General features: G+C 37.6%; 5 protein-coding genes across 5 annotated transcripts; 1 reads left to right on the top strand and 4 right to left on the bottom strand.

Moving 5' to 3' along the window:
- Window positions 1–498: 498 nt before the first annotated feature.
- Window positions 499–4,729, bottom strand: LOC103850146 (peroxidase 62). The gene is made up of 3 exons (XM_009126862.2): window positions 2,234–4,729; window positions 1,708–1,870; window positions 499–999 (listed from the first exon to the last, which is right to left on the bottom strand). Exons 1-3 carry the CDS (start codon window positions 2,621–2,623, stop codon window positions 596–598), a joined length of 957 nt encoding a protein of 318 aa, XP_009125110.1. The 5' UTR covers window positions 2,624–4,729; the 3' UTR covers window positions 499–595.
- A 1,529-nt stretch (window positions 4,730–6,258) lies between these two features.
- Window positions 6,259–12,296, bottom strand: LOC103850145 (NAC domain-containing protein 92). Its single transcript, XM_009126860.3, has 3 exons — window positions 7,356–12,296; window positions 6,887–7,164; window positions 6,259–6,798 (listed from the first exon to the last, which is right to left on the bottom strand). Exons 1-3 carry the CDS (start codon window positions 7,552–7,554, stop codon window positions 6,409–6,411), a joined length of 867 nt encoding a protein of 288 aa, XP_009125108.1. The 5' UTR covers window positions 7,555–12,296; the 3' UTR covers window positions 6,259–6,408.
- On the top strand, window positions 10,931–11,575 carry LOC103850383. The gene has a single exon (XM_009127125.1). It carries the CDS (start codon window positions 10,931–10,933, stop codon window positions 11,573–11,575), a length of 645 nt encoding a protein of 214 aa, XP_009125373.1.
- Window positions 12,297–12,555: 259 nt separating the features above from the next.
- On the bottom strand, window positions 12,556–14,202 carry LOC103850144 (vesicle transport v-SNARE 11). Its single transcript, XM_009126859.3, has 6 exons — window positions 13,980–14,202; window positions 13,608–13,725; window positions 13,482–13,540; window positions 13,225–13,413; window positions 12,985–13,155; window positions 12,556–12,887 (listed from the first exon to the last, which is right to left on the bottom strand). The coding sequence occupies exons 2-6, from the start codon at window positions 13,699–13,701 to the stop codon at window positions 12,735–12,737; spliced, it is 666 nt and encodes a 221-aa protein (XP_009125107.1). The 5' UTR covers window positions 13,702–13,725; window positions 13,980–14,202; the 3' UTR covers window positions 12,556–12,734.
- Window positions 13,608–19,733, bottom strand: LOC103850143 (ARF guanine-nucleotide exchange factor GNL1). Its single transcript, XM_009126858.3, has 4 exons — window positions 19,460–19,733; window positions 18,438–19,204; window positions 13,980–18,292; window positions 13,608–13,725 (listed from the first exon to the last, which is right to left on the bottom strand). Exons 2-3 carry the CDS (start codon window positions 19,158–19,160, stop codon window positions 14,675–14,677), a joined length of 4,341 nt encoding a protein of 1,446 aa, XP_009125106.2. The 5' UTR covers window positions 19,161–19,204; window positions 19,460–19,733; the 3' UTR covers window positions 13,608–13,725; window positions 13,980–14,674.
- Window positions 19,734–20,917: the final 1,184 nt, after the last annotated feature.

Here is a 20,917-nt window from a genome sequence, read left to right as displayed (position 1 = left end):
GATTCCGCAAGCTTCCACAAGGTTCCGATTCTGATTCCGGTTCCGAAGCGGGAAGCGGACGTCCGATGAAGCTTCCGTGCAACGTAGTCAAGCACACGTTGTTGAGCATTACGAACCTCTCTATTGTCCAACAATGTATGGGCATAACTCACAATATGATTCACGTCTATTTGGATTCTTAATGTGATCCGGTATTCTAAATTGATTTCGGTTTCGTTTACTATGTTTGTGAATAATATATATGATCTGTATATAGTTGGAGGCATATAAACATGGACAATTCTCCATGGTCAGTTCTGTATAAGCTTGAAGATTATATAACTTGTTGAAAATATTGAATAGAGACAACCGATATGACATGAATTCAATCCCAAATAAATTTCATTTGGTTCACTACGCTTGTGAATAACGATTTTTAATGAGTTTGTGTAGTTAGAATGCTTTTGGATAGTTTCAAATGCATAATAATTCCAATTATGAAACGTTCATTCCATAAAATTTCCATCACGGGTAATCACCTAGTACTGAGATTAAAAGGCACACTCTAAACAAATTAATAAACACTCGAGGCAATAAGTTTGCCTAATCAAACATTTCAATTAACAGTCGAACAAACTCTACGAATTTCCCCATTCGCCCCTGTCTTCACACCAATATTACTCATCCTCACCATCGACCTCGCAAACTGAGCATTGAAGCTGTCTTTAGAAGCCAAAAACTCTTGCACTATAGTTCTAGTCGTTGGATTAGTCCAAAGAAGGTGATCGGATTGAAGAATTCCCCTGCCGCGACTAAGATTGTTGAAGAATGAAGTGTCAAAAGTATTGCCACTTCCGAAGTCAAGATCCACTCGAGCTGATGCGTCTCCGTTTAGAGGACAAAGTCTTTGGAGGTCTGGTACAAATGTTTGGTCCATGGTTGGATCTGCTCTGTTTCCGGTCGTATTGAATATTCTGTTCGTGAAAAACCCGCATGCTGCTGTTCCAATCGTGTGTCCTCCTATTAAAATCATACAGCCATATATTCACTTTAACTACAAATATATAGGTAAATGTAACCGAGAATAGTCTTTTAAAAAATCGGACCGGAACTGTATCAACCGATCCATACTTCTCTTTAGTTTGGTAATGAAATTTTAAAAACATAAAATTCAAGCTGAAAGTGAACCAAAATTATATTTGGTTATGCGCCTAGCTTCCTGATATCACAGTACCCCGACATGAAGTGTCAATGAACTTCCTAAAAAAATGTCAACGAAATATACAACTAAATAGTATGCTTGATCATATGATAGACTTGGTATATATATTATATATATAGATACTAGGTGTTTTCCTGCACATGTGCAGTAAAGTTTTTTAAAATTTTATTTATATTTAAAAATAATTTTATTTATATTGTTCATATCATATTAACCGTAAACTATGTCATCAATCTTAGTAGCCATGTCATATTTTTTTGTGAAAGTGATTGTAGATATGACATGTGTCAAATCAATTCTTAAATAATGTCTAGAAGATCTTTTATAGACTTGGTATATTGTTTAGACTAATTTTAATTTTTTTTTAAAATCGATATTCAGTTAACTAATTTATAAGATGAAGTTAATTTTAAGATGATGAGTCTAATCTAAGTACGCGTGAAAAGAGTGAAACACTTGTTTAGTTGTTTGGGACCAGAATCTTGAATTTGGTAAAAATTACTGACCGACGAGAGCGACAAGATCGCGAGTGTTGAGGCGGAAGGCGGCGAACTTCCTTTGTTGAGCAACCACGGAGTCACTTGGAGAAGGAAGGTTGTTAACGTTCGTTGCCAATGAAATTCGTCCATCTCTGCGTCCTGTTGGGACTTGCCAGCTTTGTCCTTTCGTCTACATGCACCCATGCAAACGTCATATAAACTTATAAGTAATAAGTATCTCATATACATCTGTTTAACTAAGATCTCTAGTGTTACATATCATATTTTTCAGATGCTTTTAACTTGCATGCACTATGTATTTCCCTTCAAAGAATTCTACAAATTTTAGTGTTTTAACCAAAAGACAAACTTCTAATTCTAAACGTAAACGCCAAACGCATATACAAAATAAACAAACCCTTTCTTTCTGTTTGCAATTTGCCAAAAAAATCTTTTACTATAATAACATAAAGATTAATTCACATTAAAACAGCAAACGCAAAGTTGCCATCTAATATAATTTGAGGCCTAATTCATTCTTTTGTATACTTACGAGGGCGATTGAATCACGAGCGGCTAAGGTTAAAATATCGGCACAAGAGACAACACCAGGACACGCGGCCTCAAGCTGCGTCTTGGCATCGTCAATGACTTCAAAACCACGTAGGTTAAGGTTTGCACCAGCGGTTCTTTCGGTGTTAGGTCCTGATATAAGCACTGAACCATCACAACCCTGGACAAAGCAATCGTGGAAGTGCATTCTTAGTAAACCAGGTGCAATCTTTGGATCTGAACCAAAATGAGATGTCACTGTGGTCCGAACAATGGTCTCGGCGTTAGGGCATGTGGTTGAGTAGAACCCGATCCTCGTACCTTGGCCACAAACCGCAATGATACAGCTAAGGAAGACTATGAACGAGAATAATGATCCGACCAAACACATATTTTCTTTCTGTGTTTAGAAAAGATCTCAATTCTCAAGTGTGTGTTTGAGTTTGCTTAGATGCATGTGAAGTGATACCAGAACGTGAGCAACTTATAAAGATATTAAGAGAAGTCGAAGAATAACGTGGAAGTCAATGTAATCGGCTACACTGTTTGTATAAATGTTGACGTTTTAACAATTCAAAACTGAAAAGCGCGTTTCTAAGCTGGCTCCGCGCGTTGACGACTGCAGAACATGTTGGGTTTGTTTGTTTCTTTTGTTTGTTTCTGTAAATTGATTATGTTAATCATTTACATTGAATTTGATCATAGAATATTCCTCTTGTAGAAGTTAAATTTTAATCATGAAAACTGGCGTACACTTGAGAATGATTTTTTTTTTACTTCAGGATGATTTTCATTTTAAAATGCACCGTCTTTGGATTGGTTGATAGAATAAAAGGTATATTATCCGATAGTCTATTATATTTATGATACCAATGTAGCATTTTTTTATGATACCAATGTAGCATAAAGTTCAAGAAAAGTTCACAGATATCTACCGAGTGAGATAAGTTTACTTACAAATATACCATGTTCCTTTCAGTAAGAACATGTAATGTTTAAGTAAATTTGCAACTGAACTAATTTTTTTGTTGTTATTTTCTTACAAGAAATACCTTGTATTTATTATATCGATAGTGGTAACTGAAAGGATCTCTGTTGTTAGTGACTATTAATGTACATCTTTGTTCATCATAGAATGACGGCTTATATAACCATTACAATAACTGAAACTTCCTACAAAGACTCCTAAAAGATATATAGCTAGTAACTAGTTTCACCACAAGATTCAGGTGACTTATTCAAAATCCAACAAAATTATCTAAGCTATACAACATGAAGTTTGCTTTAAGTCCGCTTTAAGCCATATAAAGCCTTGTGAAGTTGAAATATTTTGTCTTCACTCCCTCTAATCATGAATCCCTTTGGTTACTGTATGTATACATCTTCCAAGAGAACTCCAAGAAGAAAGGCTGACTTTACATGTATTTGGTAGATGTTGCAAGCATTAATTTTGTTCTATAGTAGCTAGAATCAATCTGATTGTATCCATCCGAGCAACCAGTGCATATATCCTTGCATAATCAATGCGATGATCCTGAGTGTAGCCTTTAGCTACCAATCGAGCTTCGTGTTTGGTTACTTATCCAAGCTTATTGAGATTAGTTTTGTAAATTCACTTTATTCCTATGTATTTCTCTTCACTTGATAAGGTTTAACGTTCCAATGATTGATTCTTGACAATGGAATTTATTTGTTCATTCATAGATTCCCTCCATTTTGAACTTCTTTATGCTTCTTCACATGTTGCAGAATCACAAGAGTTAAAATCCACCATGCTGACTTCATCCTCTTCTCTTGTGATTTCACTTCTTGTGGCATAGTCATTCAAATAGCATGGAGGTCCAATTGTTCTTCTTCCCTCCTTGATTTTGAGGGGTAGCTCGTTCTGAGTTCCTTCTACAATGTATACTTGCTATTCAGCTTGAGTTTCAATGTTAAATTCATCACCTGAATCTCCCACATCATTGTCCTCATCATCTCTTTCTTCCCAAGTCTTGTCTTCATCATTACATCAGAATGGTGATTTTGTTCTCCGTTCTATTGAGATGTGATATATCCTAGTTTTTAATACTTATTAAATGATTTTTAGTAGTTTTCTAGGCTTTTGGAGTTTTCTATCTATGTATTCATGTATTATAGGTCCTTGAATGCTTTGGGAGACTTTGTTGATACTTTGCAGGGATTTTAAGGGATTTCCGTGATGATTTGAAGCAGTAGGAGTGCATGGTATAGCCGGGGATCGATCTATCACATTCCATGGCAAAGACGGATCGACGGATCGACCGATCCCCTGATCCCATGAAGAAGCAAAGCCATCGACCAACAAGCTTGCATCAATCGATTGGAATCGGCACACAACTGGTTGATCGATTAGAGTGCATGGTAGCTTGGAATCGATCGATTGGACCACTCCAAACAATGTGGTCGATCGATTGGACTTATGCATCAATTGATAGGTCGAGCTGACGACCAAAGAATCATAAGGACGAAAATGGATTGACCAAAACTCGGATCGATCGATGGGACCCGCGCATGCTGACTTGAAATTACATTTTTTCTTGTTTTGGTTTGGCTTTTTTTTCCAAAATTGTCTCTGGTCTATAAATACATATTAGGAAGAAAATTAGAAGAAAAAGCTTTATTTTTTCAGCAGATTATTAGGTTTTTGAGTAAGGAGAGACGAGTGATTATTCTTTGAACCCCATAAGATTCTTTTTAATCCGATTATGTTTTACATGATGATTTGTGTTTTTGTTTCTACGTCTGAGTATATCCACTGTTAGGTTGAAGGTTTTCAATGGAATTGAAGAGATTAAATGTTTAGGATTGATATATAAGAGAATTTATAGTAGAGTTCTTTACCTGGATTGTTCTTTATGCATGAACTTCATCAGTCACTGAGTTCATTGATCTTAGGTTGATTAAAGGTTGAGAAAGTTAGTTAAATTGCATGAAACAAATCTCATCTTGATTCTTTTTTGGGTTACATGAGATCTTGGAACTTCTGAACTTGTTGCTTTCCGATCTCATTTCGTTGGTTTATAGATACTGAGATTCTTTGTGGGCATATTATTGCTATGGAATAGGTTCTCTTCTTTATACTTGGTTAGGATGTGAATATGAAAACTACGACACCTTACAATCGCATGCCCAACATTTTATAGAAATTCCAATCCTGGTTTATATTGGAATATATGTCACGGTTGCATGACTTGTTGGTTCCCATGGATTGATGTGCCTCCTTGGTTTGTGTTTGTTACATTGACCTCTGTCCGGCAAGTCTAATGTTGAGAAATATTTTCCGGTGAAAGCCTTATTTTACTCCTACATCTCTATATATCTAGAAGCTCGATGAAGAACGTCTACAAGGGTATTTGGTCGGTTGAGTAGGAGGTCATCGCAGCATCGTGTCTCCGATGATAGAGCACTTTTGAGAGCCATTATTCCCAAGCTGTCGTTTAAATTAAGATCAGAAACTACAGATCTAAACCTTCCGATGAATGATCAAACTACTATACAATACACGTTTAAATATATTGAACCCAACTCCAAACCCGTACCAATAACACGATGGCCCAAATAAAAAGACAATACGGCCACGAAAGATAGAGGTCCATTCTATTTATTTCCGTTGACATAAGCATTTTATTTCAGAAACAGGTTACCGATCTCAGGATTGTTTTGGGGGCAGCCGGTTATGGTTTTATATATTTTTTTTTTTTTTGAAAATGCCAGTTATGGTTTCGCTAAACGAAAAATATCCAACTTAGAAATTGGGAAAACATAAAATTTAGGTAGTATGAAAACAAGACGTTCACCTAAACATGTTAAGTTCAAATTTTATTTAATACTCATAAGTCGTAGTATTAACTCTTTGGTTGGTGGCCTAACACATGTCTTTCGTCGTTGCGAAGAACAGTAAACAATTTTTTTTTTTTGGGTACAAAACAGTAAACAATTTTGTTGCTAACTACTCTAGTTTCAAGATAATAATGTTAAAAATCATTAATAATTTTTTTATGTGCATTGAGTTAGGTCTAGTATTGTACATGGCTTCCAAAAGCAATCCAATTAACAAGTCTATCAAGTATATTATCAAGTCTATCAAGTATATTAAAATATTAATTGCACATTGCAAAAGAAATTGACTTTCTAGTCTACAGCAGAAATTAAACCTCAAGGATTCCAAAAGCAATCCAATTCTCCCGTACCGGCGGCTAAACCGGTGGAGTCAGGACCGGGAAATAAGGTTTCTTGATCGTTAAGAAACGTCTTCATTAGCGAATAATTGTCTTGAAGAAACAAAGGATCGGAGTAAAACAGAGAACCAGAACCGTCTTTGGACTCATGATAAAAGAGTCTTTTGTCTTCGGTTTCTTGGTCGGAGAAGCAGGTCACGTGAGTCGACGAACCACGGAAGGAATCTCTTTGAGAACAATCAATCAATGAAGGTATTCTTGTCGGTTCAGTTCGGTTAAAATTTGAATCAAGAAACATTAAATCGGACATATCAACCTTTGTACCATCAGCACGTTTCTGGAAAACACGACAAACAACCCATTCGTTCTACATTCACACACAAAAAAACAAACACACAAAAGATCAAACTCAAGTCCACCAAAAAAAAAAGAAAGCAAAGCATAAACTCTATTACCTTAGCTGTTTGGGGAAGATTTTGGAATGAAGATATGCCTTCTAATCGATATTCATGCATTACCCAATTGGTTTTAATCCCTTTAGGAGCTCTTCCTTTGTAGAAAACCAGAGTTTTCTTCATACCCACAAGTGAGTTTCCCTTGAAAATCTCTTTGTCTTTGCCTGTGGCTTTCCAATAACCGGCTTCAGTTGCCCGGTTTGTCCTTAAACCGGTTGGATATTTCCGGTCTCGTACACAAAAGAAATACCATTCTTTCTCCCCCATCTTAGCCTTCCCTATTCCACCAAAAGCCATACCAATAAAATTTTGGGAGCTTATAATTACAGAACAATAATAATGGTCTTAAACCATTTGTTGTGTTTGTGCAGATTTTTATTAAGGATATGAGGTCCTAAGTTATATTCATATTTAGAATTCTCTAATTGTAAAAAAAAAAAAAAGAATATGGAAAGGTTGAGAAACTTACTTGGTAAGTCCCAAGGCTCAATCTTGTTGAGATCAACTTCACCAATGGCAGTGGCAGAGAATAAAGTGTTGAAGACCTTTGGTTTAAGGTAGTGAGATATGAGTTCTTCATCAGTAGGGTGAAATCTGAATCCAGGTGGTAGATCAATGTGTTCTTCATCTTCTACCATTTCAACTATTCTTGATGCATCATAATCCATTTTATCTTAATTGTTCTCAGAAACAATCCAAGCTATTATCTCTTTTGTTAGATTTTTCTTTTTGGATATGAAGAAAAGGGTTTTCGAAGAGAAAGAAAGAGAAGAAAGCTGAGGTTTAAAGAAAGAAGAGGAAAGGGTTTGAGCAACGAAGCTCCCCTCTATATACTAAATTTCCATTAGAGAAATAAGAAGAAAAAAAATATTCTTATTGGTAATATTGACCAATAATTAGTCAATTCTTTTGTTTATCAAGTTCTTCTTTTTTGCCCAAAAAAAAATGAAGTTCTTCTTTCAAACAATTGGTCGTATTGAAATTCAAGATTCTACCTACGATAAAGAAAATAAAAATACGAATTCAAGATTTTTTTTTGGCTAAAACGAATTCAAGATTTTTACCTACTATAAAGAAAAAAACACTATATTCTATCTAAATGGTTTGTTATGTATGTATATATATACATATATATTTATGGGGTTTCTGATTTAAATCTCGTGCAACAATCAGATCATATTATAAATCAGAACATGGGTCTCCAGACTCTCCACACATACTATAACTAGTTTTTAGTAGGATAGAAAAATAAGAAGATGCGTAGATTGTTAGGCAACTTGAGATGTGTAATTTTCAAGAATCTTTTCATTAAAAATAAACCTTTCTATTTCAAGAACTTTAATATTTCCAAGTTTTAATTTGACCAGGAACACTTCACCTGTGGCTCCCTGTCCCTTTTTGGTTCATGTGATAAGTACAATCTTCTCACATTCTTATCACATTAAATCATGATGTTTGTCCATTCTTTAACTAATTATTATAGTTGTTCGAAAAGATATCAGTATTACTATGATTACTGGTTTAGAAACATGACGTATTATAGAGTTTAGAATAATAACTTTGGTATTAATATACAAGCTTAAGCATACATGATACATTTATCAATATTTTACATATAAAAACTTGGTCTGAATGGTTGAAGAATGACCTTTGACATTTACGCTTACGGTACGGGTCACTATTATTGGTGTTGGTGTTTAGGATAACTATAAGAAAAAAATTCCCATGGTTAGATAGAATTTGTTTTATTTGTTTAACAAATGCTATCCATCTCATGAAAATAGTATGCATGCTGCATGCATGAACCTTGGAAAGCTGATTTTTAATAGTAAAGGACCTGTTTTTTCTGTCCTATTCCAGTGTCTACCGTTATAATAAATTATAATATAAATATCTAAAATCTATTTAGAATTTCCGTGGAAAAAACTTGGAAGAATAACGTTTCCCTTGTGAAGATGAATAATGATAATGATGATATGAGGTTGTGATGATGAAAATCTGTTAGGATGTGAAGACATTTTGAACAACCTTAACCATATCATATCATATGTGAATTATTTGCTTATTTTATTATGATCAAATCACGCGTTTGTGCATACGAGGTTGCCATACTCATTTGTCACTTCTACAACATGTGCACTTTATTATTCTCTAGAAAAAATTATCCTTATTTTGATTTATGGTATTTCTATATAAATCCTTATATTTGACAAAAAAAATAATATAAATCCTTATATAATATATCTATATATATATATATATATACGTTGATTCTTTGTATTTTTCAATTAAATTTATTTATGAAATGAATCTTCAATTTTGATCCATATTGGATATAAAATGTATATTTACACACCCCTTTTCTGTTCTAAACTTTCTTGTCTTAAAAGAGAAAGATACCCAAGTTTGAAACTAGTTGCCAGAAAAAGATATATCTGTTTTGACTCTAAAAGCTAATAATAAAATTCATAGTACAAAAAGAATATTGGATCTAAATGGCCAGAACTCAGAAGCATGCAGTCAATGGCTAGATAGGTTCATCGCACATGTGCTAGGCACAATAATTTTCAGCTTATATATATATGTATATATATATATGGATTCATTTCAGTTTAGCAAGATGTGTTCTATAAAATATTATTTTAAAATAATATTTTTTGGTTTTTATTTATTTTTATTAGTTCATAAAAGAAACTATAAATTCAAGAAAATAACTTTTTTACTAGATTTCTATTGGTATAATCATGAAAATAGATAATCACAAAAATAATATGTTTATAGTTAAAATTAGTATATTTTTTAGTAAGTATAAACCTTTTAAAACTATTTTAATTGTATTTTATCTATCTATTTTTTGTTTGAACTCATTTTTTTGTGTATATTTTTCATTCATATTAACTATTTTCTGGTTTTTAAGAATTTTAAGGATTCACATAACTAAAAAAATATTATCACATCTTTTATTAAGGAGACAAAACCGAACACTGTGAAAATCCTCGTGAAAACTACATACCCCAATTATCTCTCCTAAGAGACTCTTTTTCGGTGCTGCTTGTCTCACTTGTGCCGTACATTGCAGTGATAGGGCTCATCTCGTTCCCATCTTGTCCACTATCCTCATCGGCATGGGTGTATGTGGTGAAGTGCTTCCGAATCTGGCCGTAGTTTGTTCAAGCGTCGATCTGAGTTGAAATGAATTCGAGTGGTGTATTTTTTAGCGACTGAGTCATCGGTTGAAATTTCTCATTGACGTATGGAAATTGCCTCCCTCAAATCAAGATGAAAAAGAAAAGATGGTCGATTTTGCAGACAAATATGAAAGGATCCTAGGCAGATAGGAAGCAAGTCAGAAAAAAATCACAAGAAAAACTTAGTACTTGGTGAAATTTTAGATCATCTTTTTTATCGAGTTTCGACTCAACTAAGTTTAAAGCTTTAGATGTTTAGAATTAGCAAACTCACTCACAACTCTTGCGGTCGTAGATTTTACATGTTGTAATTATCGCAATATTCTTAAGTATATTCGAAATAAAAACATCTTTCTCTTTCTTTGCAAATTTGTATTATTGTACTTTGTTTTTCATTCATAATTTGATCATTTGTCGTTTGTTTCGCAGAAAACTGAATCATCACAAAAAGTATAAAAGCTATACTTTTTTTCCATTAACTAAAATCGAATTTTGGTTCCTACCGTACTCTTGTTTAATACAAATCAAAATTTCCAAAATAGATTATGCCGTCTAAATAAACAGGACTATGAAATTCAGTATATCATGCTTCCGCACAACGTATAGATGGCGCTTGAACAGCAGCGTTGGATGTATTTTAGAACATTGGAATAACCGATCATTCTAATGCTGAATAAGAGTGTTCTTTTATTTTCTCAAAAATAAAATTCTAAATAAGACTGAAAACGTCTTTCGCTAGAACACTTCTAGCAATACTTTGTACTAGCAATACTTCGCAGCCACTTTCAATGGTGCTTGGTCTCTCCCGCCGGCGAGGTCTGAAGAGGCAGAGACTCTGCAGATTGTTCTCTCTACCATGTCTCCTCCGCATGCTACTCAAGGACCAGACAAGTTCTTATGGCGTAATGGGACAGATCATTATGTTCCTAAGTTTTCCTCTAAAGCAACGTGGCACCGTATCAGAGAGGTTGCACCAGAGGTCCCTTGGTTCGAGTTGGTATGGTTTAAGGAAGAGATTCCTAGATGCTCCTTTGTTGTGTGGATGGCTATTCTCTCTAGACTTCCTACCAGAGACAGACTGGCTTCTTGGGGCATGGTAGTGTCTACGGCTTGCGTCCTCTGTTCTACGGGACATGAGTCTCACCAGCATTTATTCTTCTTGTGCCCTTTTGTCTCTGCTATTTGGGCTCACTTTTCAGGAAGTTATTGGCAAGCTGCTCCATCATCAATGATCGATGTGGCTGAGCTCCTTTCTCTGAACCAGGTTGCTGTCTCTCCAAGACTACAGGTGGTGATTAAATTGTTGATGCAGACTGTTGTCTACTGCACATGGCGAGAGAGAAACTCCCGCATCTTCAAGCACGTTGCCTCCACGGAAGCAGGAGTCATTGCGCGAGTTGACAGACTCATCCGGGATCGTTTGCTTTCCATTGCTCCCTCAAGTCCGCAAGATCCGTCGCTACTGTCCATCTTCTTCTCCCTCACCTTCCGGCCTCCATGATGTTACCCCTTTCGTTGAATTCTCTCTTTTTCCTGGTTATCTCTTTTCTTGTAATAAGTGGTTTTCCACAACTTAAAAAACTGAAAAGCATGGTATAAATCTTAACATTTACACCAAAAAAAAAAAAGTATTAATTTGGAACTAGAAATAACGTAATGGTATATAAAATCAATGAAAACACTCTTGTAAGATCATTTGACCTAGATAAAATTGCCACAAAGTAAAAAAAGTAATTAACAGTTGGACTTTTATTGAGATATTTTTGGCTACTAATGATGATGAGTTGCTTCATTTGCTATGAAATTGATACTTCTAAAGCTAATCCTTTCTTTTGGTAGTCCTTTCCTTTTCAGGAAATATAAAGAATTCTATAGTTTGTGGTGAGCCTAACACGTGTTCCTTCTATCTTTGAAACGGCAAGAGTTTCAAGCGTATCGCCAACGCCAACCATTCTCTTGGACACGTCACCAATACAGCCAACTCCACAATTGACACGTTGCTGAATACCAATGGGATTAACAAGAATCAAACTTCCAATCTTTTTTTTTTGTCGACTAACGTTCATTGATAAGCCCAAATGGGCTATAAGTTGGTTTCGGTTACATAAGACCCATAAACGAACGAAAAAAAATACAATTAAAACCCAATTAGAATATACGGTGTAAGAGCACCCGCAAAGGAGGATGATGACGAGTTCTTAGCGGTTAATCCTAAGTTAAGACCAGTTTAGTGGAGAATGTGAAGCATAAGGTTCATGGGAGCTTGCTCGCTCGCTGACTACAGCAGGTTCAAGAATGAGAGAGAATTACACAAGTTATCGACTAAGCCAGAATTGTATTTAATATTCAATTATGTACAGTTTCTCAATCCCACCACATGAACAAAGGATTTATCAAATGGCTTCTTATGTCCATTTGATTATTTAAATGTAATTTATGCCTCCGCAAATCGTAATTTGGCATCATTTAGACAAAAAAAAATAAACTAAATATATATAATAAATGCATTTGCAAACTCAACCAAACAATCTGAGGCCTTGCTTTCTTGAGGCAGTAATACAAAAGGTGGCAAAGACAACTTTCCACACAGAAATTGAAATAAATAAAGAAGGAAATATCAAAGATTCACAAACGAAGAGTTTTCGTTCAGTTACAGAGGCTTACTTGGTGAGTTTGAAGTACAAGATGATGATAATGGCGACGACCAAAGCGGCGATAATAGCTCCAATGGTCCATTTGTTCCTATTCATCCTCGTCGTCATGCCTGTCAAGATCTTCTTGCTCTTTCCAACGTTCTCGTCTACTCCACTAAGCTGTTATGTATCATCAGAGTTGAAACTATTGGTTTAAAGAGCACCAATGATGTAGTATATAAAATAATAATATGTTGTAGAGAGCAAAAGCAAATACCGTGTCTCCAGCACGTAGGAGAGACTGTCTCTGACCGTGCAAGTCTTGGAGGATTGAAACGCCAATCTCTTCAGTCTCCATCATTGTTCTACGACCGTCCTTGAGTCTGTCTGTGGTTCGACCCAAACGTTCTGTCGACATCATCAGCCTCGCTCTTTGATCAGCTGAAGCCTGAATCTCAAAATGGCGTGTATCAATCACAATATGTTTCACTAGAAAAGATCAAGTCCTTTTAGATACCGTTTTAGTGTCAGCCATGCCAGCTTCAAGCAACTGGTCCCGAGCAGCAGCGTTCGAGTTTGCAGACGTGATTCTCTTCACTTCTGTTTTGAAGTTGTTAAGATCAGACTTGAACTCTCTTAATTTGACGAGGAGGCTGGACTTAACACTGGGTGGGAGGCTCCTCGCCTCAAGATCCATTTTCCTAATCTGGTACAAAGGGACCGTCAAAACTTCAAAAAGGAAGGACAATGCATGCATGCCTAATTATTACATACCAATGCTTCTGCAATTTCAAGGCCGGATTTGATTTCGGAGAGCTTCTGCTTCTTTTGTTCTGCAAATCAATCAGTAAGGTATCAAACACAAACACAAACACAAACCAAGTATCCTATAGTTTTTACCTCCGTCAAGGGAAAGAGCAGAGGAACATTTCTTGGAAAGAGTGGCAGAGAGGTCGCAGTATTGGCGCTCGTATCCGTTAAACACCTCACTCATTGTTCCAAATAGATTAGATACTCTCTGCAGAATCAAACAACACACACCCTTCAGCGAGGATCCAAGATTGATATCTAATTAAAAGCAATCAATGAATCCTCCTAATATGTTTTGTATTTCTGAAACACATGTCAACACGAGGTTTACGGGTGTGAAAGAAATTGAACAAAGTAAGCATTCACCGATCTCAATAGATCGAAGAAGCATAACCGAAATTAGGAATATAAATTTAGAGATTATAAAGTGGAATTCACAATCAGAAAAGAGTCAGAGGAGACCTGATCAGAAACGGACGGTGTCGGAATCGGAAAATAGATGAGGCGAGAATGAATAGTTAGTATTTTCTAGGGATCTTCGGAAATATGTTATAGGATTTGAGCAAGCATTATTCTACATACACTTCTTTTTTTTTGGTGTGCCCCCACTCGTTGATAAAGGAGAACAATTCTTTTGGTCAAACCAATATAATAAGTAACTTGTGAAAGTTCTTACATACTTCACATTTCATCCACAGTGCCACTAACCTAAGTACAACTTAAAGATATTACATAGTTTTGGTCTTTTCTTCTTGCTTCTTTAGCTAACATAGCTAGCATAACAAACTCCAAAGCCTTAAATATGTTAGGCCTCACCAATCAGAAACTTCTGAAATCCAAAATAAACCGGTAAATAAGTTCTTCTCAAACGCAATTCAACTGCTCATTTTATCCATCTTATACGCAACTCAATAAAGGGTTTGTGGGGCTTGTGCCCAACACTTTTCTGAATTGCCTCCAAAATATATTTCCAATCAAATCCATAATTTCAACGTGCATTCCATAAAAGTCCAAAGCTCAAAACTCCAAAGTATTATAATAATAATAATTCCCTATAACCAAACAAAAAGCTATACTGCAAAAAAAAAAAAACTTGGATAGTGTCTAAAAAACTTCTTTAATATGCTTTTCTCTTCTGTATGGAACACAAGTTCTTTCTACTCCACCACCACCGCAGGTGGAGTATCTTCAGGCTTTGCGTTTCGTCTCTGAAACTGATCGAGCTCTTCCTGAGGGAACACTTCAGATTGCAAAGAAGGAGATATCTTCTTAACATGAAGCCAAGTAAGTTGCCAGAAACTATCACTTCCGATATCATCACCTGGTAATAGAACACCCGTTGTCTTCATCACCAGCAACGTGTTCTTCAGCAGTTCCGGTATGAGTTCATGGACTTTCTCGCTTCGTTTTCCTCTGAACTTGGTCGACATGTAAGTCTCCATACGCTCCAATACACCAAGCCAGAGTCTGCAGAACGATGGTTGCTGCGAGATGTCTTGGAGAGATTGAAGAAAAGCCTTTGACATGAGCTTTGTGGCGACCACAAGCGTTTCTTCAACCGTTTTCTTGAATGTCTTTCTTGAATTCTCGACTGAAACAGCGAGCAATTCGTCTAGCAATGGGAAGATTGCGGAGTCGAAGCACTGGAACCATAGAGGTTGCGGTAACATGATCCCGTCTGCACCGGCTACAGATCTCTGCAGCATCAAGATGGCGTGGTTTCTCACTTGGTCGCGCTGATCAAGACAAACTCTTTTGAGGTTGTTCACAAGCCTGAGCCACATTTCTCCAATATCTTGGCTTAGTTTCATCATAGCTTCATCTTCTCCCACCGATTTTTTCGCCTCTTGAGACCACCTCGCAAGACAGAACACAGAGTTTGACATTAAGTCGATGGCTGATATAGACCTATCGATTTCGCCGACTCGGGATTCAGCAAACTGTCTAGCTGCATCTAAACAGAGAATGTAGTTTGATGGTAGTAAGTGAGCTCCTTCTGACATTATAAACCGGAGAGCTTCGAATCCAGCATCAGAAGCTTCTGGATGCCGAGCTGTGATTGATAACAGAGATATGATTGTTCGCCAACCAACATGAGATCTTACGTGAGATGCATTCGCTTTTACAAGACGAGCAACTTCTTGAGTAATGGGTTCGCAGTACGCATCAGCCACTCTTGCATCAAGCTTGAGAACAAGTTGGAGTGACTTCAGAAGTTCGTCTGTTAGGTTCTCCTTGTAAGGCAATAATCTCTGACAAATCTTCAAGACACCGAAAACAGCCTTTTCAACAAGCGGACAAGGTGTTGTCGTTGACTGAACAATACCCGAGATGTGCTCATAAACAGTTTGCCAGATCAGTAGGATTCTGTCTCGGTTGTTCAGAGTTACTGCAATCAGAAGCTCAAGGCAAAAGACCGCACTAGCTTCATCTTTCGCGGCTGCTTTTATGAGAGAGCTAACAAGCTGCTGCAGAGACTCAGCTTGGAGAAACTTGCTGTCTGAGAATATGCTATCAATGTGACAATCTTTCACTATCCCACGAGCGAGTTTATAAGCTGCCAGTTCTTCCTCAGTTGGTAATGGTTCTGTCTCTTCCATGTCAAAAGACAAAAGCTGGCTAAACCGACCAATAAAGCTAGAGGATTTTCTAGGCGCTGCTGAGGGTTGTGCCTGTGATACTACTACTGACACGGGATTTTCTAAAGGTCTTTCTTGCTCTGTGTTACTAGTTGATGGCTCCGGGTCATCCGCTGCATCACTAGCTATATGAGCTGGTAAGATCTGGAGTTTGTGGAGGCTCAAGACACATTCCAGGATGCTTTTCCAGCCCGAGCTGATATAATCACCATATTTGTTTGCAATCAAGAAAACAGCTTCAGTAGCCATTCTAGCTCTGGCATCTTCTCCTAGAGCAAGAACAGCTTCATCAACAGATAATGAAGCGAAGAATGGCGTGAATTTGCAGAGAGACACAACCAGATCATCCAATACCCTATTCAAATGATAGTACGCTGAAAGTTTTGCAATGGCCAATAACCCATCAACACATCTCTGTAAAACATATTCTTGCTCTGCTTGCTCAAAAACCACTGATGTAGCTGCAATAGTTGGACCATACACGATATGAAACATGTCACGGTCCAGATGCGATGTGCTGTCACATATGATATAGGGACTGGTTTCTTTGGACTTGTAAATCACACTAATCCACCGACTGGATGTCATCATTTGGAAACCGGTTCCCTGATCTGGGATCATCTGAATCTCACTGTCGCAGATTGAATGATACAGCTCAGATAGGTACTCCCTAGGAAGATCTGCGCCTCCGTTTATGCACCTGTTGTTACGGATGAAATCTTCTTCAGTCATCTTTTTCTTAACTTGCGTGTTGTGGTGATCTGTGTTCAGCAAGATAATCGAGTAAGATAACAAGAGGGCAGCATCTTTATCAATCAGTATCTGTGGTGACTGCTCATAGTATCTCTCAGAAAACGCCTCAAGCACCCTCTGTATCTTCTGCGACTCGCCAGGCAATCTAAATGTACCCACAAAGAGACGCAGGGCATTATCAAGATTCATGTTCTGGAAGTCGAACGTCTTGGCAAACTCATGAAGCACCTGAACACAGAACTGGTCATGATTTCCCAGGAAATCTCCTATAAGATTCTTATCTAACCCACATGTATACCTGAAGAAGCACGCAACACTCTTTGGATCAAGTTCCTCCGGCAGCAAGTGCAACGCTTGGAGTTGTTGCAGACCCTTTTTAGGATCATTGTTAAAATGATCAGCCCCAACCATCAGCCTTTTCTTGATGTGCTTTGACTTACGGACAAAGGGAACCCATATGTTAGGATCTCCGTAGTTCTCACATCTCACTGTCCAAAATGCTTCATATCCTTCTTCGTGTGTAGGAACATCTGACGCCGGCAATTCCTCACCAACCCTTTCAGCCATTCCCTGAACCATGGAAATTAACCCATCCAACGCAAGTATATGCATAGCTGATAAAGGCCCATTCACTGGGAATGCACTCTTCGATAGCAAGTTTGAAACATCTTCGAACACATTACTGCAGGTTATATCACAATCAAAATTCGCAAACACTTCAGCCATGAAATTATGTTGTCTGCAAAAATCAACCAGAGCTTCCATAGCAACCTCCTGTTGCTGGTAAGAAGAGCCATGTTTGCTCTGTGCAATTCTCAGAAGTACACATGAGAAGAAAGCTTCAAGCTGCACCTTAAGCTCAGTACGGAAACTCAGGTAGAGATTAAGGACGATGCTGCAAACTGTAGTAAGAACCAGAGGGCTCATTGACATACCAAACTGCATCAAGTTACAGAATAACTCATCCTGAATCAAACTCAGCAACTTTGGGTGCTCACGGAAAGAAGAGCCTCCAAGTTCTATAGCGGAATTAACTAAACCCAGCGCGAAAAGAGGAACGTCTTCATCAAATGCTATAGGGTTGGACCTAGAATTGACTTCACCGCTTTCTCCAACATTCAACAGAGTACACAAGAAATGAAAAATCTCTACCATGCATGGAATGCCAAAAGGTGCCAACATTGCACTTTCACCATTCGCAGCAACATTCAAGTCATCGCTGACCTCAGTTTCCTTTTCATCATTATTAAGCTCTGTTTCTGGAGTAACCATCTCAGAACTTCGAGGATCTTTGTCAGTGCCGAGAGTAACAGATACGCTATCAATAATTCCATTTTCAACTTTGCTTTCTCCAGATTTCTGATCCCAGTCCACTGTTCCCACCTACACAGGAAAGAACACCGTATGAAATTTGTGGAAAGATGGTCAGCAAAATTCACCTCAAAACTTAGTCATGGTACAATTTGTTAAAAATTCTATCCATAGAACAAACAAAATAATGCTGACATACAAGTTTAACGCGATTTACCTTATCACCGACATTTAATTCGGTTTCATTAGCTAGCGGGCTGATATAAGGAAGCTGAGAGAAGATACACCTAACCAACTCATGCATAGTGTGTCGCGCTAGACGCTGCAACAATTCACTTTTGGAGGTTGATTGATGAACAACACGCAAGCAAATGTTGATGATGGTGAAAATATCTTGATTACTCAACCCATTAGCTGCCTTACTCTTTATACAAGCCAGAAGAACTTGAAGTATCTTCATCAGAACCACTTCCTCAGAGGCAGGATCAGTTACCTCGAAACGACAGCTTTTCACAGCATCAACTATGATATGCATCGCCTCTCCCACATTCACGGTATCAAGTGTAAAGACGTCAAGGGTTAAGATCTTGTAGACAGAGGACAAAGCAACGCCAGTGATGGGAGCCCCAGTTTCATCAGATAGTATAACGTCCAGAAACGGCTGTATGTACAGCTTTGGGTCAACGTTTTGCCAATTGGTTTGCCACAAAAATATCTGTTTACGCAATTCTTTCAAAGAATGGATAAGAGAATGCTCCAACTGATCATCATCATCTCCAATGTAGCGAACACCCCACCGTACATTCCTCCTCATCACAGCCAAAACTGCGCCAATCTCGGAATTGATCATGGACGCCACAGCGACCTTAGACGGTTTGGGGTGACAACTCTTGAACTCTCCTCCATGGAACGAGTTGCTTCCCGAAGGATGATGCTCCATAGCGTCTTAGCTCAAACACCGAAACACACACGAAGCATGCAGAGCTGCAACAAAAGTTGAAAGCTTTCATGCTTAGAAAGACGTTGACAGTAGTAACAATAGCCAAACAACTTTCATTGACAAACAGAGAAAAGTTATTATCATCTCAATGGAGCCATTGTGTAAGTGAACTAAAACTTCACCTAAGCTTATTGAATAGCATAACCAAACAATTCAGATCCAACGAAAACTATAAGAGCTAATCACACATTACAGAGAAATTGAAAAGCTTCTTGGATCGAGAGAAAATCTCAGTGTACCTGGCTGAAGGAGAGATCGGGATCTGAATAGAGATTCACTTTCTACTCTTTGAAAGCGACAAAGACAGAAAGATAATGAAGTGTTTCTGTGGCGTATGTAGTGAAGGAAGAAGAAGCTCTGAGTGAAGGCACGAGCCGATCCGGTAGCGTGAGAGCTTGCCCACCAAAATTCAACTGAGATAAGATCCCCAGCAACGCATCACACGTGGATCCTTGCTGGAATTGGCTCCGTGAAGTGTGACGATGATGGAGATCGGAGAAGCATCGGATGTTCTGAGAGAGAGAGATGATCCAAGAGAAAGGCTGTGGAAGCTAAGAGCGAGATGGGCCGAATCGTGGGCTTGGTTTTGCAGTTAATTCTTAACAGACTCATGGATGTCATGGGCCTCAAATACGATCAACTGTTAAGCTTGGAAATGATTTTGGTCAAAAATAAAAGAAATTTTTTTACGCTTATGACTTAGGAATGTCAAACAGGTTGATCCGTCCCGTCTTGTCCTATACCGCAGCGAGCTCATCTTCGAGCGGGTCACGGCGGGTCAGATCCACGCAGACTGTGGTCCATAAAATGGCTGACCAAACCCGTACCGTAAACCATGTAGGCTTTTTGCGGATATCGTCCTGCGGGACATAAAATTACAAAAAAACATATGGCTCTTGAACACTTTAAGACATGATTCATGACGCTTTATCAACTTCATGACGCATCATTAAGTGAGTCTAGTCGGAGGATTGAACTGGATAAAGCAATACACTTGTTAGTTGAAGATTTTAGTTGGATCAAAACACTAATTTAGTTACTTTTGTTACACTCCAAACATATTAAAAAATAAACAATGCTTTAGTTGCTGAATCCAAATATTATAATTCATAAGTGCATAACAAATTCTTTAGTTTTCTGAATCCAAAATTAAATAAAACCAAACACCAAAATTAAAGATGTTAATCCCAAAAGTAAATAAAAAGAAAACACCAAATCACACGCTTCTTGTTCTTCAACTTTATCACCAACAAGCGACAAAAAGATGGAGATTTCTATTTTTCACCATCAACTTCATCTTCTCCAAATAAGAATAATAGAAGTTAGTTAAATATATATTGAAACCTAAAACTCTAAAATGTATGATAATGTGAACAAATACATATAGGAAAAACTATGAAGAACCCCTGGCGGGAACTAGATCTTCTTCTTCGGTGGAAAGTGAGTTTTCAAACTTCTTATGATGGCTCGAAGAAGCTCCACCGGTGCAGATCGAAGGCGCTTGGGAGACCGGAAACATCATCGACCCTGAAACCACCATCATCGGAGCTCCATAACGTCGAATCACCTTCTCTCTCTCTCTCTCTTTATCTCTCTCTCTCTCTCTCAAAATTTTAGGTGAAAGCAGAAATGGGGACTTAGGGTTGCGGGTCTTCACTCCTGCAGGTTAACCTGTAGCCCATCCCGCTTTTGGTCCG

Source organism: Brassica rapa, chromosome A07 (genome assembly GCF_000309985.2).
Source record: "Brassica rapa cultivar Chiifu-401-42 chromosome A07, CAAS_Brap_v3.01, whole genome shotgun sequence".
Classification (NCBI taxonomy): domain Eukaryota; kingdom Viridiplantae; phylum Streptophyta; class Magnoliopsida; order Brassicales; family Brassicaceae; genus Brassica; species Brassica rapa.
The sequence above is the reverse complement of the archived record's forward strand: the minus strand, read 5'-3'. Positions and strand labels throughout refer to the sequence as shown.

What these genes read in the sequence shown, in the direction of transcription:
- LOC103850146 (XM_009126862.2), bottom strand. Translation starts at nt 2,623, where the DNA reads ATGTGTTTGGTCGGATCATTATTCTCGTTCATAGTCTTCCTTAGCTGT. An exon ending in CTCGTGATTCAATCGCCCTC is followed by an intron (nt 1,871 to 2,233) that starts GTAAGTATACAA and finishes GGGTGCATGTAG; the next exon opens with ACGAAAGGACAAAGCTGGCA. An exon ending in CGATCTTGTCGCTCTCGTCG is followed by an intron (nt 1,000 to 1,707) that starts GTCAGTAATTTT and finishes TGATTTTAATAG; the next exon opens with GAGGACACACGATTGGAACA.
- LOC103850145 (XM_009126860.3), bottom strand. Translation starts at nt 7,554, where the DNA reads ATGGATTATGATGCATCAAGAATAGTTGAAATGGTAGAAGATGAAGAA. An exon ending in TGAGCCTTGGGACTTACCAA is followed by an intron (nt 7,165 to 7,355) that starts GTAAGTTTCTCA and finishes TTGGTGGAATAG; the next exon opens with GGAAGGCTAAGATGGGGGAG. An exon ending in ATCTTCCCCAAACAGCTAAG is followed by an intron (nt 6,799 to 6,886) that starts GTAATAGAGTTT and finishes GTGTGAATGTAG; the next exon opens with AACGAATGGGTTGTTTGTCG.
- LOC103850383 (XM_009127125.1), top strand. Translation starts at nt 10,931, where the DNA reads ATGTCTCCTCCGCATGCTACTCAAGGACCAGACAAGTTCTTATGGCGT.
- LOC103850144 (XM_009126859.3), bottom strand. Translation starts at nt 13,701, where the DNA reads ATGAGTGAGGTGTTTAACGGATACGAGCGCCAATACTGCGACCTCTCT. An exon ending in TGCTCTTTCCCTTGACGGAG is followed by an intron (nt 13,541 to 13,607) that starts GTAAAAACTATA and finishes ATTGATTTGCAG; the next exon opens with AACAAAAGAAGCAGAAGCTC. An exon ending in GCATGGCTGACACTAAAACG is followed by an intron (nt 13,156 to 13,224) that starts GTATCTAAAAGG and finishes TTTGAGATTCAG; the next exon opens with GCTTCAGCTGATCAAAGAGC.
- LOC103850143 (XM_009126858.3), bottom strand. Translation starts at nt 19,160, where the DNA reads ATGGAGCATCATCCTTCGGGAAGCAACTCGTTCCATGGAGGAGAGTTC. An exon ending in AATTAAATGTCGGTGATAAG is followed by an intron (nt 18,293 to 18,437) that starts GTAAATCGCGTT and finishes TTTCCTGTGTAG; the next exon opens with GTGGGAACAGTGGACTGGGA.